The sequence below is a fragment of the Corvus moneduloides genome, chromosome 2, assembly GCF_009650955.1.
Source record: "Corvus moneduloides isolate bCorMon1 chromosome 2, bCorMon1.pri, whole genome shotgun sequence".
Lineage (NCBI taxonomy): Eukaryota > Metazoa > Chordata > Aves > Passeriformes > Corvidae > Corvus > Corvus moneduloides.
Window position 1 is genome coordinate 56325003 of NC_045477.1, and position 15416 is coordinate 56340418.

General features: G+C 43.1%; 1 protein-coding gene across 3 annotated transcripts in view; it reads left to right on the forward strand.

The window, feature by feature from the left end:
- RUBCNL (rubicon like autophagy enhancer) overlaps positions 1 to 14874 on the forward strand; it is a 33462-nt gene extending 18588 nt beyond the window's left edge. For all 3 annotated transcript variants that reach the window (XM_032099769.1, XM_032099767.1, XM_032099768.1), the window contains 5 exons: positions 1070 to 1308; positions 2073 to 2134; positions 3389 to 3542; positions 3664 to 3754; positions 4214 to 14874. In XM_032099769.1, coding sequence (XP_031955660.1) covers positions 1070 to 1308; positions 2073 to 2134; positions 3389 to 3542; positions 3664 to 3754; positions 4214 to 4326 — 659 coding nt within the window. In that variant the 3' untranslated portion in view covers positions 4327 to 14874. The remainder of the gene's footprint in view (positions 1 to 1069; positions 1309 to 2072; positions 2135 to 3388; positions 3543 to 3663; positions 3755 to 4213) is intronic.
- The last annotated feature ends 542 nt before the right edge of the window (positions 14875 to 15416 follow it).

A 15416-nucleotide genomic window follows, 5' to 3' on the forward strand; every position in this document is an offset into this window, starting at 1 on the left:
GAAAATCTCATTGTTGGATGTGCCTGCAACAGTAAAACAGACAGTGGGATCTTTCCAGCGTCTGGAATTTTTCATACAATACAGAATACAATATTTGATAGATGTCCTTCTTATACACAATAAAAATTTAAAAAATCAACCACAAAACAGAAAAAAACTATTAAAAAAAGCAAGCTTCAGGCTGGAAAGTGCTGATTTTACATAGTTGGTACTTTTAATAATTCTTTCACTGTGCCAATTTAGACATTCCCAAAAGTCTCTAAAAAGAGACTTCATGCAAGCTTATGGAATCTGTGGTTTTGTTCTTTTGGGGTGTCTCTTTAAAAGTTTTTGTTTCATTAGTGATCTTGATCACAAAAAATCTTGCCTTTTTTTGTTTGTTTTTGGGGTTTTTTGTGTGTGTTTTTTGGTTTGGTTTTTTTTGTTTGTTTGATTTTTGTTTTGTTTTTTGCTTTTTTTGTTTTTTGTTGTTGTTGGGGTTTTTTTGTTTCTGATATTTTGTGAGAACTGCTTGAAAGCACAATGATTTAGAGAACTGACAAACAGACCTTACCTAAGAAATCTTTGAAGTGGCACTTAAGTCTTGTTCTGGGTCAGCTCACAAGAGCAGCGTTTGTTATGGCCTGTAAAGTATCAACAATCGATGATGGCACATTAACTTGAGCAAATAGGAGATGCTGTAATAGCTGGGAAAAACCCCACAAATCTCTTGATGTAAAAAAGTATTATACAAACATGACTCCAAAATTGGTGCAAGTATTTTTGTTGTGTATTTCATCTAGTGTTCCTTTTGTGGGTAAAGCAACAGGGGTTTCACTAAGATCTTACGTTGATGATTATAATCAGTTGAACAAATGTGGAAATGAGGAAAGCTTTGTTTTAATGCCAAGTATAAACCTTGTACATGTGTTTACCACAGTAATAAAACCCCCCACTTTAAAAATAAAACAAAAAATCCCTTTCCCTTCATTCCAGTAGATGAATTATTCAGACAGAATAGACATACAGACAAGAGTTATGTCCCATAAGTTTTTAAAATCTTCACAATTTCATTGCTGTCTACCTGCAGAATATATCAGGAGACTCCGCTATTGTGACTACCTGGGGAAATACTTCTGTGACTGCTGCCACAGCTATGCCCAGTCTTCTATTCCTGCTCGAATACTTTCCAAGTGGGATTTCAAAAAATACTATGTGTGCAACTTCTCCAAACACCTACTGGACAGCATATGGCAGCACCCCATTTTCAATGTGTCGTGTATTAACAAAACCCTCTACACAAAAAGTAAAGAAATGGACAGGGTCAGGGTAAGTGTGGCCATTTTTTTTTAGGAATTTCTGGGTCTGAGAGTTTCAGGAAGAATTCCTTAGGGCAGGATGTCCTGTGTGTGTATGTGGTAAGGAGGAGGGTTGTTTTTTTCTGATTTATCCTATCACCAGTTCTGGGACTTGCCCTCTTTTCCCTCAGGTGAAGGGGGCAAAGGGAGGCATTTCCAACCTGTGCCAGAGGTCTCCTTAGCCCTGTTGTCTTTGGGAGATGTTTCCTTAGTGGTTTCCAGTTTTAGTTCATGTTAGGGAGTTGGTCTCCTGCAGTAAATATTTACATCTTCCTGGCTTTTGGCTGTTGGAAAGTTCTGTAATTTTTCAGTGACTCCTTAATTTTGTGGGCCATTAGGGGAAACACCCTTAGCTTATGTAAGAGCTGTACCTCCTACTGCTTCTGGAAGAGTGTTCTGCTGAAGATTACAAGTAGGCATGTGTTCTCTTCTTGGCTGAGGAGACACTTACCTGTTCTTCCATAGATGTGGGTCTAGCATGCATCAAGACCTGCAGCCATTTTTGGCATTAGGACTTGCTTCACTTGTCAGGGAATAAAAATAGCCTTTGCCTGCCTTTGGCTTTTGTGCATTAGAAAATCCATTTGTTTAATTCTAGGCTAAGTGTAAAGTTTAGTTTATTAGGTGTCATTTGGTGTACTTGCTGACTCAAATAGTGGTGTTCCTCACTTATGAATATATAAATGCAATGCTTTTAATTTAAAAATGATTTTGTTTTTCTCCTCCATCTTTTAGGAGGTGCAAGAACAGCTTTTTCATTTAAAAAAGCTTTTGAAAACCTGCAGGTTTGCTGAAAGGTATGGACTGTGATAATGCATGAAAAATAGCTTCGTAAAATGTACATGACATGCTTATAGAGCCTTCTTCTCTAGAGGCATTTGGGTGCCATTTTAAGTAAGTTGATACGATCATTAGAGAGCTCCAATAACAAAGCTGCCTTCTATTGCACTGCAAATGTTGAATGCAGTACAAGTGGTGGCTGTTTGTTGTAATATAGTTTGGTTTTAAATGTTGAATGATTTTAGTTAGGTGTGTATTTTTTCCTGTTCCGTCTCTCTTAGGTTCTCACTCATTCTTAAAAGCTCAAAGATACTTATCTCTCTGAGAATATTTGTCTTTTAAAAATGTTGGGTTTTTTTAAATTAACAAGTATGTTCCTTAAGCATTTAAAGATTTCTTCCAGAAATCTGTCATAATGCTAAATTCAGTTTATTCTATAAAAATATTCATATGAAAGTAGTAGTAACCGGAAGTGATAAAAGCCAAAACATGGCCTTACTTGTTGCTAGAAGTGAAAGATTTTTGGTGTTCACCTTCCCAAACTGTGGGCATAACTAATACATAGTCATGTGAATAATAAGACTATCACTTCAGAATTGCTGACCTTTTTAAGAGCAGGTATAAGCAAAATAAGATATAAGAGTAGGTTCTGTTTTCCCTTTGACATCGAGCTCTTCTTTATGCATCAGTTACATGTTGTTCACCAAACTCAAGCAGAAATGTGTTTTTGTCTCTCTTCTGTTCAATTCCCTGTGATTCCATTACCGAAATAAGTATTAGGATCATCATTGTACCTTCTATCTGCATCAGTGATAGTTTAAAAGCAATATCTCTATTTCCAGTGTTCACCTGCTCAGCACAAGTGTATTTTCACCCAGTAGTGACCTGTGCAGGATAAAACCACTCAAAGTTCTCTCTGCAAAGAAAATAAATAAGCCTAGCTTATTATATTAGATACTGTATGGGATTTTTGCCTACTGTTCCTGAGGTAGGAGAGAACCCTTTACACATTATTTAAGGATTGCTGGGATAACTGTGCATTGCAGCTCCAAAGCCTGAGGAATGCGTGTTTAAAGCAGATAATTTATTCTAAATCCCAAACCTTCCAATTTTTATTACAGCCACCTCAAATTGGGAGGGGAGGTAGGATATAGCATGAACTTGCCTTGTATAATCCCCATGTGACTAGAGAAGTGAAAGAGGCTTATTCTGGAAATACACTTGAAAAACAACTTTTTTAAATTTTAACTGGGTTTTATTTCTCTTTGCAGTGTGCTGAAAGAATTTGAACAGGTCCCCAGCCATCTGACAGAGGAGCTGCATCTCTTCTCACTGGATGATCTGGTGAAGATCAAACGAGGGCAGTTACTGCCCCTTCTTAAAGACATTCTGAAGAGCTCCACCTCTCATGTAGATGGCTGTGAGGTAAGGAAAAAACAGGGCTTTTAGTGTCCTTGCAGCTGCTACTGTAAGGAAATATCCCTGCTACCATTCCCAAATGATTTTTTTCTTAGGTTTCAATTCAAGCTTTTTGCTGTCGTTGTAGCTCTGTCAAGCGAAAGGGTTTATCTGTGAATTCTGTCAGAGCGCAGACCTTCTCTTCCCATATCAGACTGCCAAATGTAAAAGGTGCACAGGTATGTTCCAGACTGAATGTTTTTCTTTCTTCCTTGGGGGAATTTTGGTGTATAAAACTGTTTACACTTATTTTAAAGATTGAGAAGTAGCTTCACTGAGAGCATGTATATTTGGAAACCATGGGCAATGTGTATCTTTGAAAACCAGCCTGTGGCAGCTGTTTTGTATCAGTGAATTCAGAGAGCAAAACCAGGGATTTGCCTGGCCATGGTTATGCTTGCAGGGGGAGGCTATTTTTTGGGTCTACGCATGAGAGAACTGTTTTATCAGATCTTGCCAGCATTCATTGTAAATTATCACAGTGGTGGTTGTTGTCCTGGCCTTGCACTGCTTCTGTTTACTTTTGTACTGATATGTACGTGATAGAACATCATTCAAGGAACACAGCTGTTGATTCATTTTTTTTAAATTCTGCTTTTTTTTTTTCTCTCTCTGAATGCTACTCTGTATGTATAAAGAGTGCAAAACATGCTTTCACAAAGCATGCTTCAGGTCTGGAGGCTGCCCCAAATGTCTGCGGATCTCAGCTCGGAGAACGCTTTCAGAAACTCCATCACTGGTGCCTCAGTGAAACTGGATTCCTCTGACTGCTGACTTCAGAAGATGCTCAGAGCCAAATCTTCAGGTGCATGACTAAGAGTTAAATAATGTTGTTTTAGACATTAGTGTTTTTAATGCATGTCTCCTTTATGGGGGGTAAAATAAAAAAAAAGTAGACAAAAAACAAACATTAACTTTATTATCCTCATTGAAAACTCACCCTAAAGGAGTTTCATCTTGACTGGTGACAGACTGGATGTTAATTTTTTGGGAAGCCTTTTGTTGCTGTTTTGTCCTTGTATGTAAGATTTTTAATACTATATTTTTTCATGTAAAAATGATTCATCTCTGTAATTCTGCAGATAATGTGTAGATAGTAAGTGAGCGTTGGAAGTCCTTGCCTGCGTTCAATTTTGGAAATTGGGGGAAAAGTGGTAAAGCACAAAATCGTTCTCTGAAAAGCTCTACAATAAATGGAAAAGACTTGTCTGCAAGTTTTAGGCAGATGCTAATCTGAAATTGTTATGGCAAATGCTTATTGTGAACCAATGAATTTTTTCTTTAAACACATCTATGCAACAGCTTGTGGTGGGTTGACTTGGCCTGCTGCTAGGTGCTCACCCAGCTGCTCTCTCACCCCATTCCTCAAGAGGACAGAGGGAGAAAATAAGGTGGAAGAGCTCACAGGTTGAGATACAAGCAGGGAGGTCACTTGCCAACTACTAGGTGAAAAAAAACCCTGAATTGGAGAAAATTAAATGTACTGTAAGTTAGAAATTGAGTAGGGTGGTTAAAAGCAAAGACCAAACCAGTAATTTTCCCTTACCTCACCCACCCATTTTCCAGGCTGAACTTTACTTCTTCATTCCCAATTTTTCTACCTTACAGCCTGCCCCAAGCGGTGCAAGGCAGATGGGGAATTTGGGTTGCTGTCAGTCCATAACTGCTCCTTTCTTTGCTCCTGCCTCCTCACACTTTCCTCTGCTCCAATGTGAATCCTTCCCATGGGCTGTAATCTTTCAGGATAAACCTGCTCCTGTACAGGCTCTCCAGGAACATGTAGTTCCTTCAGGAAATATTCATATGCTCCAGTGGGGTACTTTCCTTGGACTGCAGGAGAATCTGTGCTCTGATGCCTAAAGCACCTCTTCCTCCTCCTTTTTCACTGACCTTGGTGTTTTTGCCGCTGTTTCTCATGCTCTTTCTTTTCTTAGAGGCATCACCATCTTGGCTGAGGTGCTCAGCCATGCTCTGTGGTGTGTCCATCGCCGCTGGCTGGCAGCAGTTGCATCTGGCATGGGCCAGTCGTGGCCTCTTCATGCAGAGGCTACCATGCAGTCAGTCACCCAGTGCCAACATCCCACCACCTCCACCAACTACTCCACTCTAGAAGTTATCTTTCTAGAGCGCTTCGAAATGGGCAGAGGGACAGTGAGTGATCAAGGAGAGATGCTCCTGTTTAAATCCACCCTCACACTTGGAGACCAAGTCCTTGCCTGAAGGTGAAGTGCTGGAAATTGAAAGCAGCTTTCTTTCCTGGCCTGGTTGGTTACTTCTAATGAAGGCCTTGCCTTCAGAAAGGTGGAGCAGCTGCTTGAACCTGTAAAACTATTTTTCTGTTTCTGTTGTCGAGTACCAATGCACAGAGAAACCCCAGGACCTGAAAGCACATATCAACATTCTGATCTCTCCAATGGGGTGCTGTTAGTATTTTGAATTTTTTGGTCTCATTTTGTTCATTTTTTCTTCCTCTCCTCATCTGCTTGCTCTACCGTTTAGCAAGGAAAGGATCTGTTACCTGGGACTGCGTAAGTCCACCTCCACATTAATGTTCACAGTACTACTAAGCTCACTAACACTTCCACTAATCTATTTTTGATGTGATCAGAAACAGCTTACCTACTTACTGCTCTGAAGCAAGATTAGCATCTCTTACACAAGATCACCAGTGCAGGATAAGATGTGGTGAGAAAAAGCCTGCTTATGCAGCTGACTGTATTTAATATTATGCAAGACTAAATTCTCATTTGAGTTGGGTGCACGACTAACTGAGTCACATGAAAGGCCTTGCTGCAGGGATTTTGTGCTTATGAAGGAGGAGATGTGAATGATCCTTCTGTGGGATAACCTGCAGGGCAGCTGAATATGTCTTTTTCACTATTCATTAATTTAAAAGAGCTGATCTGGTTTCTGGCTGTGCTTTTCATGAATGTTCAAGTCTTGCTAAGCAGTAGCAGCGCACAGGAGGGGGAGCATTGGACAACACATTTTGTGCATCAAGTGTTGATCCTTCACATCTGCTCAGTTCAGTCCAGGTCTCCATAGAGCCTGTACAGCCGGTAGTTATTGCTACATACCACAACACAGATTGCAGCAAGAGCAGATCCTCAATGACTGTATAAAGCTGGAGAGTGGAAGGCCTGAGAGTATCAACATGCCTATAGTCCAAATAAAACTGGTTAAAATGTTCTGCTGCTGAAGCTAAAGTAGGAAGAACTAAGTTGTGAGATGCCAGCAGGTTGGTCCCAAGTTGGAAGGAGTAACAGAGGTGACTATTTTCTGCATTTGAGAGGATACTGCTCTTGACTGTTGGGTCTGGAGGAGGATCATACCAAACACACTTGTCTGTTTGCCTGAACAATGATGACTAAAGCTCATTCTTTACTGTGGGGTTTTTTATGTTGCCATGTGGATACAACAGGAGCCCTGCTGAGGACACTACTGGAGGAGCACTCTCAGGGGCTTTGGAGGCAGAAAAACCTGTTCCTAGCTACCTGCCTGCCTTACTTCAGAGGCAGAATTCACATAAAGACAGTATTATTAGTAATTTCCATAGGCACAAGGTTTCAAAGGAATATAACACTAACATCACACTCTTGCAGTTAGCAACATTATGCTTTTCCAATTGTTATTTGTTAACACTGATTTGTTGTATTTTCCTTCTTAGTTTCAGCTGTGAGTTTTCTGGAGGTGAAAGTGCTTTGCTAAGGCTTTGTGCAGTGCATTAAAGCCAGGATTTTTCATGATGCATCATACAGCTATTACTGTAAACAACAGAATGACACTAATTATCAGGTGTAGTATGGTCTCACAAATTCAGGTTGTTGCGACTGTAAGCAAGTATGTCAAGTACTTAGGTCTGTATAACTCCACCCATCAATGGCCAGGATCCCATAAAAAGTGCTGAATTCAGGATTAAGGAGGAACTGAGTAAGAAAAAATGCAGTCTTCTGAAGGCCTTATTTCAATGGTCCTTTCCAGTGAAAATTTTTTCATTGCCTGAAGGTCTTTTCCTCAGGCCAAGAATTGCCCTAGTCAGAGCATCTTGATTCCAGTTTCCTGTCAGCATTGCATGTGATTAGCAAATGGTGACGTCTTCTTGAATGATGGACTCAAGAGAGCCCAGGGAACAGGGCAAAGTGCTTATGGAGCATGTTTCAATGCCAGCTCTTGGCTGGCAGCATAATTTTATTCAAGTGCCTGTCTTGTCCCAGCACTGTGTTGCTGATGCTGTGAACAGTGCAGTGTCTGGATCCTTATGGAGCTGTTTGGACAGTTGCAGGAGTTGAGCTGGACTGATTTTTTGACAGCTGCTCCCACTGCCCCTGTCTCACTTACCTGAAATTATCTGACTCGCTTTACTTCCCCAAGCAGCAGCAGCAAGAATCCTCTTGGATTCCTTTCTCTGCTCAAGTCAAGGCATTTCCAGTCGTCCCTAGAGGCAAAATGAAACAGAGATAAATCCCCAATATTACCAGCCCCTGTTCTCCTAGGCCTGCTTGTTTTATTCACCTTTTAAACCACTTGCCTCTTTACAGCCCAGATGAATGTCTTTATGATAAAACAAAATAAAATAATAAAATACTTTTGCTATTCCATAAGCTAAGTGATACTAAGGAAGATGTTTGGGGAAGAAAAAAACAACAAAAAAAGAAGGAAATCCACTGAGGTATTGTAAGCCTGAAGAGAGGAAAAAGTGCTGGCAGCTCCTTAGGAAGAGCTGCCTGCTGCCTTAGGAGACAACACCAAGAAGCATTTTCTGGAAGAAAGGGTTCAGAGTGCCTTGCATAAATCAGAAGTAATATGGTGGTGTGGTCACTTCAAAGCAAGTCAGTGACTGCCAAAATGCTGCTGTTGTGCATCAAGGAGCATGATGTGGGAAAGGAGAATTTATTTGCCTCACTTGGGAGCAATTTTACTGTGCTCTCATCTCTGTCCAAGAGTTACTGTGAATCAAGCTCCTCCTCCCTGAGTTCTCAGAAGGTGAAACTAAAAGCTGTAATGGTTTTACTGGAATCCTCAGGTATGTTTTTAGGCCTCCTACATATTTCAAGGATGAGGCAAAAGAATGTGAGTATTAATTTATGTCTTAGCACAGAGGATACATCCATGCTTCTGTAACAGAGGATTTCCTAAAAGCTGACTTGGACTGTAGGAACATCTAGCTGCAATTGCAATGTTCTTCTCACAGGAAAATACTTTGGCACAGCACTTCCTGTGTCAGCACAGCACTAACATGGCCAGCATGTTGTGCTGTGTCCCACTAGAAAAAATATTTGTGGCCTGTGACTGAAACAGAGCCACAGGGCTTCTTAGAAGTGTAAGAAAAGATTGAGAAGTCACTGCAGCAGATGGGATATGTAGTAGATATGATGGGATGAGATCATGTGTAATTACAGAAAAGTGCGGGTAGCAAAATGCAGTCAAGCTGAGGCTTAAACAGCCCTGAGGAAGGTGATGATACAAATGGAAGCACATTCCAGGTGTAGACCAGCAGACTGAGCACAGGAGCATCTCTAACCCTGAGAGACACAACAGTGATGGAGACAGACTTTCTCAGGAGGGATGAAATGCACAGAGAAGACTGAAAGGCCCTGGCTCTTCCCTGTAGTGAAGAAAAATTGGGTTATATTTCATCAATGTATTAGTCAGCATGTTAACAGCACCACTCATCTGCTGTCCCTCTCAAGTGTCTGCTCAACAAAGAGATGTGGTTGGCCCAGCCTCCCCTCTAAGTGCCTTCAAAGACATGTGGTTCACTCTCCTTATTGAACAGCACTGCGTCCCCTGTAGGGCTCCTTCCATAGGTCCCAGCAGTCAGGCACAAGGCCAGTGCCAGAGCTGGACAGCCTGGATTCCCCTAACCCAAATCCTCAGGATTTCTGCATCTGACAGGCTGATGGGAAAGCAGAAATAGCTACCAGCATATCCCACGCACTTCCTATTTCAAAATTGCGTTCTGGCTACATGTGCTTCCCCTTTCACACAGCAAATGTGGACAACTGCAGCAGGTGCTGGCTGCAGTTGTCCTGAGTCAATCTTCTAGTTACTCCTGCCAGGAGATAGGGAAATCCACAAACACCCCATCTACTGGATCCTGATCTGGCCTTTGATGCTGGATCCAGGGCCTGTCTCCGTGGTAGTCTTGTCTCAGCACTGTGCTGAGTGCTCACCAAAGGAATATGATGACATTACTCTCATATTTTCCCAGCAATTTTCCTTACATTTTCATCTTTCCAGACCTCCTTTCCGCAGGGAAACTCTCCAGCCATCGTACCCTATCCTTTTCTCTCCAGGTTCCTGCAGACACATCGTTCACTCTTAACCTTTCAGGGGTTCCTAGCTTTCACAGCCACACCTTTTCTCCCTAGAATTTCCTTCCTCTTCCTCTGGCATCTGCCACCAGTGGTTGTCTGGAGCCTGCAGCAATCCTTCTTTCTCACCTTGCCTTACAAGAAGATGCACCTTGGTCCCTGCAGCTTATGGCCTCCAGCCACTGTCTCTCCTGGGCACTCATCTCAGGCCCAAGTACTTTCCTGCTCTCTCTCTGTGTTCCACTTCCAGAGGAGCAACCTGAAGAACTCAGATTTTCCAGCACATATCACATGAATTAGCCTTTGACTATTACTAGGAGTCTTCACTTTCTTCAGGACTGAAATCCCCACCGCTCTCTCCTGGGTACATTTTCACCACATCCTTTCTTCCAACTTGACCTGCCAATGAACCTTGAAACACCTGTCAACAACTAACCCATGACTCTGTTTCCCAATGACCCTTGCCCACTTACATAACTTCCCAGTCCAAGGAATTCAGAATTCCAGTCAAGCTTAGAGGTAAAAACCTCTTTCTAATGCTGTAAGACTGAGCTCACAGGTTTTTTTTCCCACCTTCTGTTGACGACAGAACACAAGCATGTGCTTTTTTCTGAGAGAAAAAAAAACCTGATTGTAAATCCTCAGACTTCATAATCCAGGAGGTCATGAGGACTCTAGGTTTACATATGTCATTTACCACGCATCGTGAAAAAATGACACTTCTTTTGTCTTCAAAACTGGGCTGTGATCACATGTACCATAGTATCGACTGTCCTTAGGGTGCTGTTTGCCAAATCAATACATCCATCGGTGTTGTCAGTTTTTTACATGCACCAGATCTTACCAGGAAAATAAATACTGAAACCAGGCAGGTGCCTAAGGGCAGATTTCTCAAGACCTATCATCCACATTTGACAGCAGATGGCGTAAAACCTGCCTGCCTGCTTGTCCAGTGACTCTGCTGTGCTACAGGTAATTTCAAGCACTGCTCACACAGGGGCAGAGGGCAGCTGGTATTTACTGTTTGCTGCTATTTTGTCCTGTCTGACCAAGGATGAGTGCAAAACCCTGTCTAAAGAAAAGATGGCTTATGGCTATGCAGGGCTTCTCTTCAGAGTTCTGCCTGAGCCAGAGGAAAGAAGAACAAGATAGAAGTTGCTGACACTGAATCATTTCTGCTTCTACCCCAGTGAAATAAGAGATGACCTAGGAATTTCCTGATTTTTGCAAAAACAGTTTTCCCCTCCCTCCTCTCTGCTAAGCAGGCATCAGAGTGAAGCAAGTTGGGGGATCAACCCCCTGTGTTTGTACTGTGACATGCAGTGCTGCAGCATTTGACACCTGTGAGTCACAGAGTGAGAAGGAGGTCCCAGGGTCATGCAGAAAGTGAGGGCTGAGGGCTCCACTCGAGCAAGAGGCTCTGGCATGGCATATCACCCTGTGTGTGGTAGTTCATGCACTGGAGCTGCAGGAAATAGTGGAATTTATACATTAGCTTGAGCTTCTAGTTATGTGTGAGGGTTTTAAGTTTCTTATAGAAACCCCAGGTAGCCAGTCTGGTATTTAATGGTCAGCTATGTGCCTGCAAGTAGGTATATCCTTGTGCCTGGTCCTGGGCGTCTCAGCCATAGGCAGCTCTACACTGAAAAATAAGACATCACTTAAATTTTGTACCCTGTGCACTGCCCAAGGACTTTGCCCTAAGCCAAAATGAGGGGCAAGAAAGGAATGAAGAAGTGTGTGTTTCATGTCTTGATCAGCAAGATGTGCCTTGACCTCCAAAGGGATTTGGCACAGTTCACAGGCAGGAAGAAGGAGGAAAGCAGTGGCTTGTATCTGTTCACCTCCCTTCCCACCAGTGTCAGTCAATGAAACAGAAACCTTGGCTTTCCTCTCATCATGAGAGCTGGAAGATTCTTCCTCAGCTGGACTCCAAAGGACACTATAGATGGTACAGGAGACGGGGCTGTTGGAGGTGACGGAAACAGCCCAGTGTGCTGAGCTCAGGGAGCAGATAAGAGTGAAAAGCAAACGTTTGGAACAGCAGGAGCAAGTCTGTTGGGAGTTTTGTAAACACAATGGGGCAACAGCCTGGTGCTGTTAAGCACAGATGATTGCAGTTTTTCCTGTTGTAAGCTCCACTTCACTCCCCCTTTCCTGTGCTTGCCTAACACACAATTGGGCTGCAGCAAATGGTTGTTTCCTGGGAGGAGGACACACTCCAGAATGGACCAGGAAACCGCACCACGTGCTCCAGCTTGTCCAGTGACCCGCCCTGTGTGTTGGCCTAGAAACCTGTCTGTATTTTACAGGTACAAAATGCCATGGGTGTAGCCACACAATCAAGGAATGCACTACACAGTACTCAATCATTGACTTTTCCTCTGAAAGCAGGGGAGGAGGACATGCTGCAGTTATTAACTGTGGCCCAAATTCTCCCCACTGGCTGTGCAAAATCAGTGCATGGGTGTTTGTCACTCACAGCTACCTTACCCTCTACATGCAAAGGGAAGAGCTCTTGGGGTCTTGCTACACCATTCTTATTACCTGCACCCTTATGCCTCCCCTCCAGCTGACCAGAGCCATGAATTGAGAAAGGATTTGGAATAAAAAGTTTCCTTCCCCTCTCCTTCTGTCAGCCTGTATATGTTTAAAGGTGCAGGGCCCAATGCAAAACCATCAAGGAATGCCAATATTAAATTTGACTAAATTACATCTTGTCTCAAATCAGGCCACATCTGAGAAGCAAGAATGCTGTGTGTTGATCACACAGTAATAAGTCATTTCCACGCTATCTAAACATGATGTGAAAGTCAGAATTATATTAGTGATCTCCTGGTAAAACAAGAAAAGAAAAACCTTCTAGCCTCATCAGAACTCTGCCTCCAGTGTAGACAATTTCAAAACCCTGTGCTAGTGGGAAGATCAAACTGAGGTCCCCAGCACAAACTGGCTGTAATTTTAATATTTGCCAATCTTCTGTCTGAGGAACTGTGTAAGCATGAGCTCTGTATGTAGGCCATCACATGCAAAATATAATGTCTATGGTCCAGCATGTGGGTCAGATGCCTTAAGTTACACTGCAGTCAATACTGCTAGTAAAATGCTCAAGTGTAGTTTCAGGGGATGGATCTCCTCTAGCACTAGCTTTTGAAGGTGTAAGTGGGGGAGTTGGGGAGTGACCTGGATGAAGAAGAAGGCAAATGAGGTTTGAAGGCTTTCACACAGGAGATGAGAGAAGCATTAGTGTTGAACTAAAGAGCTGTGTATTCCCAAGCAGCAGCTTTGATCATAATTTCCATTTCACTCCACCACAGAAACTTCTGAAGGTGACTTGTGCCATATGCAAGGTTAGAGAGACTGGAGGCGAGTGAAACAGCTTAAATCTCTGTGAATCTGTGATTCTATGTCACTGTCTCGTCACACCATGCTATATAAAGTAGTATAAAATTTAAAAAAACCGAGCCCAGTCTCAACAGAGCATCCCAACACCTTCGCGGGATAAGCGCCACTAGAGGGGGCTGGTTGCACACAGCTCCGGAGGGTTTCTGCGCTGCGGGATAGGGCACAGGGACGGCGGGGACACCCCCGGCTCTGCAAGCACGCCTCGGTGCAGCTGGAGTCACACAAACTGCGAATCCTGCCCAGAACCAGGGCAGAACCCAGGCTGCTGACCTCAGCTGTGCTGTACTGCTGTGTTCGTGATGCTCGCTGTTCTAAGGTGCGTCTGCAGAGCCACACCAAGCTGGAGATGAGCAAAGGCTCATCCCGAGGAAGCGATGCCCACACTCCCCAGCAACTCTAGCGGCTGCAGGACACAGCTGCACCATGTGTTCACATCCAGCTTGGCACCTTCTCATTTCTCCAAGCGTGCCCACTTCTATTCCTATAGTCCCTTAACTCCTTGTATTATTCACGTTTTGTGAAAGACACACTGAATGCAAACTCTCTCTGCTACTGCCACGTTAGCAATGCAGAGTACATCCCTCTGCTTCTGGAGCCTGGCACAGAGGCTGGGAGTCTGGGCCAGAAATCCTGAATGCATTTGGAGCTCTTTCAGTCTGGAGACACTTCCTATTAATTAATCCTGGAAAGCTTTGCAGCCATTTCTAAAACAATGGAAGAAAATTTTTAAAGTTATCCCTAGAGCAGTTCAGTGTTAGCAAACGCTTTTTCTTTGGAAGACACAGGACTACTGTTCTTTAAAGGCATATCTGCTCAGGCAGGAACTGACCCATGGTGGTTCCTCCCTGCACCTGGCACAGCCCAGACTCTCACTTAGAAGCCAGAGAGTGAAGCAGTGCTGCACTTGAGATACTACTACTACTACTACTACTACTACTACAGTCGTATGGAAGACAATGTAACTGCAGCTCACAGCTCCTTCTCTGCCAGCCAGCTCCAAGCCCAGAGCACAGAAGGTCACACATGTCTGTGTTTATCTGCTATGCCTGCATGCCCCCTTGCAGAAGCACTGGCTGTACTCTGTACTCTGCAGTGCAGAGTTCATTTTCCTCACCATGAGCAGCCAGCAACAGGTGAGAGAAAGTGAAAGGTTGCTGTTAATTTTGCTGGACGTCTTGCTAGTGTCTGGATTATTTTGAATTTCAGCCATGGGTTCTCCAGCATGCACAAATCTTCTGGAATGACATCAATCGCAAATAAATTTAAAGGAAAAGAAAATTCTCTCTTCTTTCTGTACCACAGAGCTTTTCCTTTCCTGTTCCTCCCAAAATCATGGAGTGGTTGTTCAGACTACCTGTTCCATGATAGGCATTGAAACTGCTGTGGAGTTCCATACTAGTCATTCTCCTCTGTATGTGAAGCTTTAACACTTAGCCAATGGCAGTCTTCATGCAAGTGACCCATTTCCCTGTTTTCTGTGTTTGAATAATGCTTATTATCATTTGCAAAAACTCCTTCAGATTTTCTCTCTTCATTGTAATGCCCGTGAGTTCCACTAAAACTCTGAATTCCCTCTTGCAGTTCTCTTTCTGCTACATCATTTTCTGCTTCTGCATTGAAATGTCTCTAATTTCACTCCCAGTTCCACTGCTGCTTATCCCTATTTCTGGCAGCCTGTAGCTGGGTACTTCTACTGAGATTAATGACTCCAGTGAAAATCCCAGCAGAATCAAGCAGTTGAGTTTTTTACTATGATTAGTACAGCAAATGGAGAAAGAGTCACAAAGTTACTTCCATCCTTCAGCTCCACAGAAACAAGATTTCAGGTATGTTAACAGAGTGAAGCCTCACTGCATCCTTGGCTTGGCCTTTGTCCACAGACACCTAAATTCTCCTTGCAGCTCCTCAAGGCACTTGAAGACTCTCTGCTGCACACACAGGTGGGTTACTGTTCTGTGGGAACCACACAAGGATGACACTGAGTTCACTGGAGATTGAGGAAGAGGAGGGGAGAAGGGAAACGGTGTCTGCACAACTGAGTGGAGTTGGAGCACTCAGCAGGAAGTGAAAAGCACTCCTTCTTCGGCTGAGGGCCGAGGTGGTTTCACTCCTTGGAACCGTA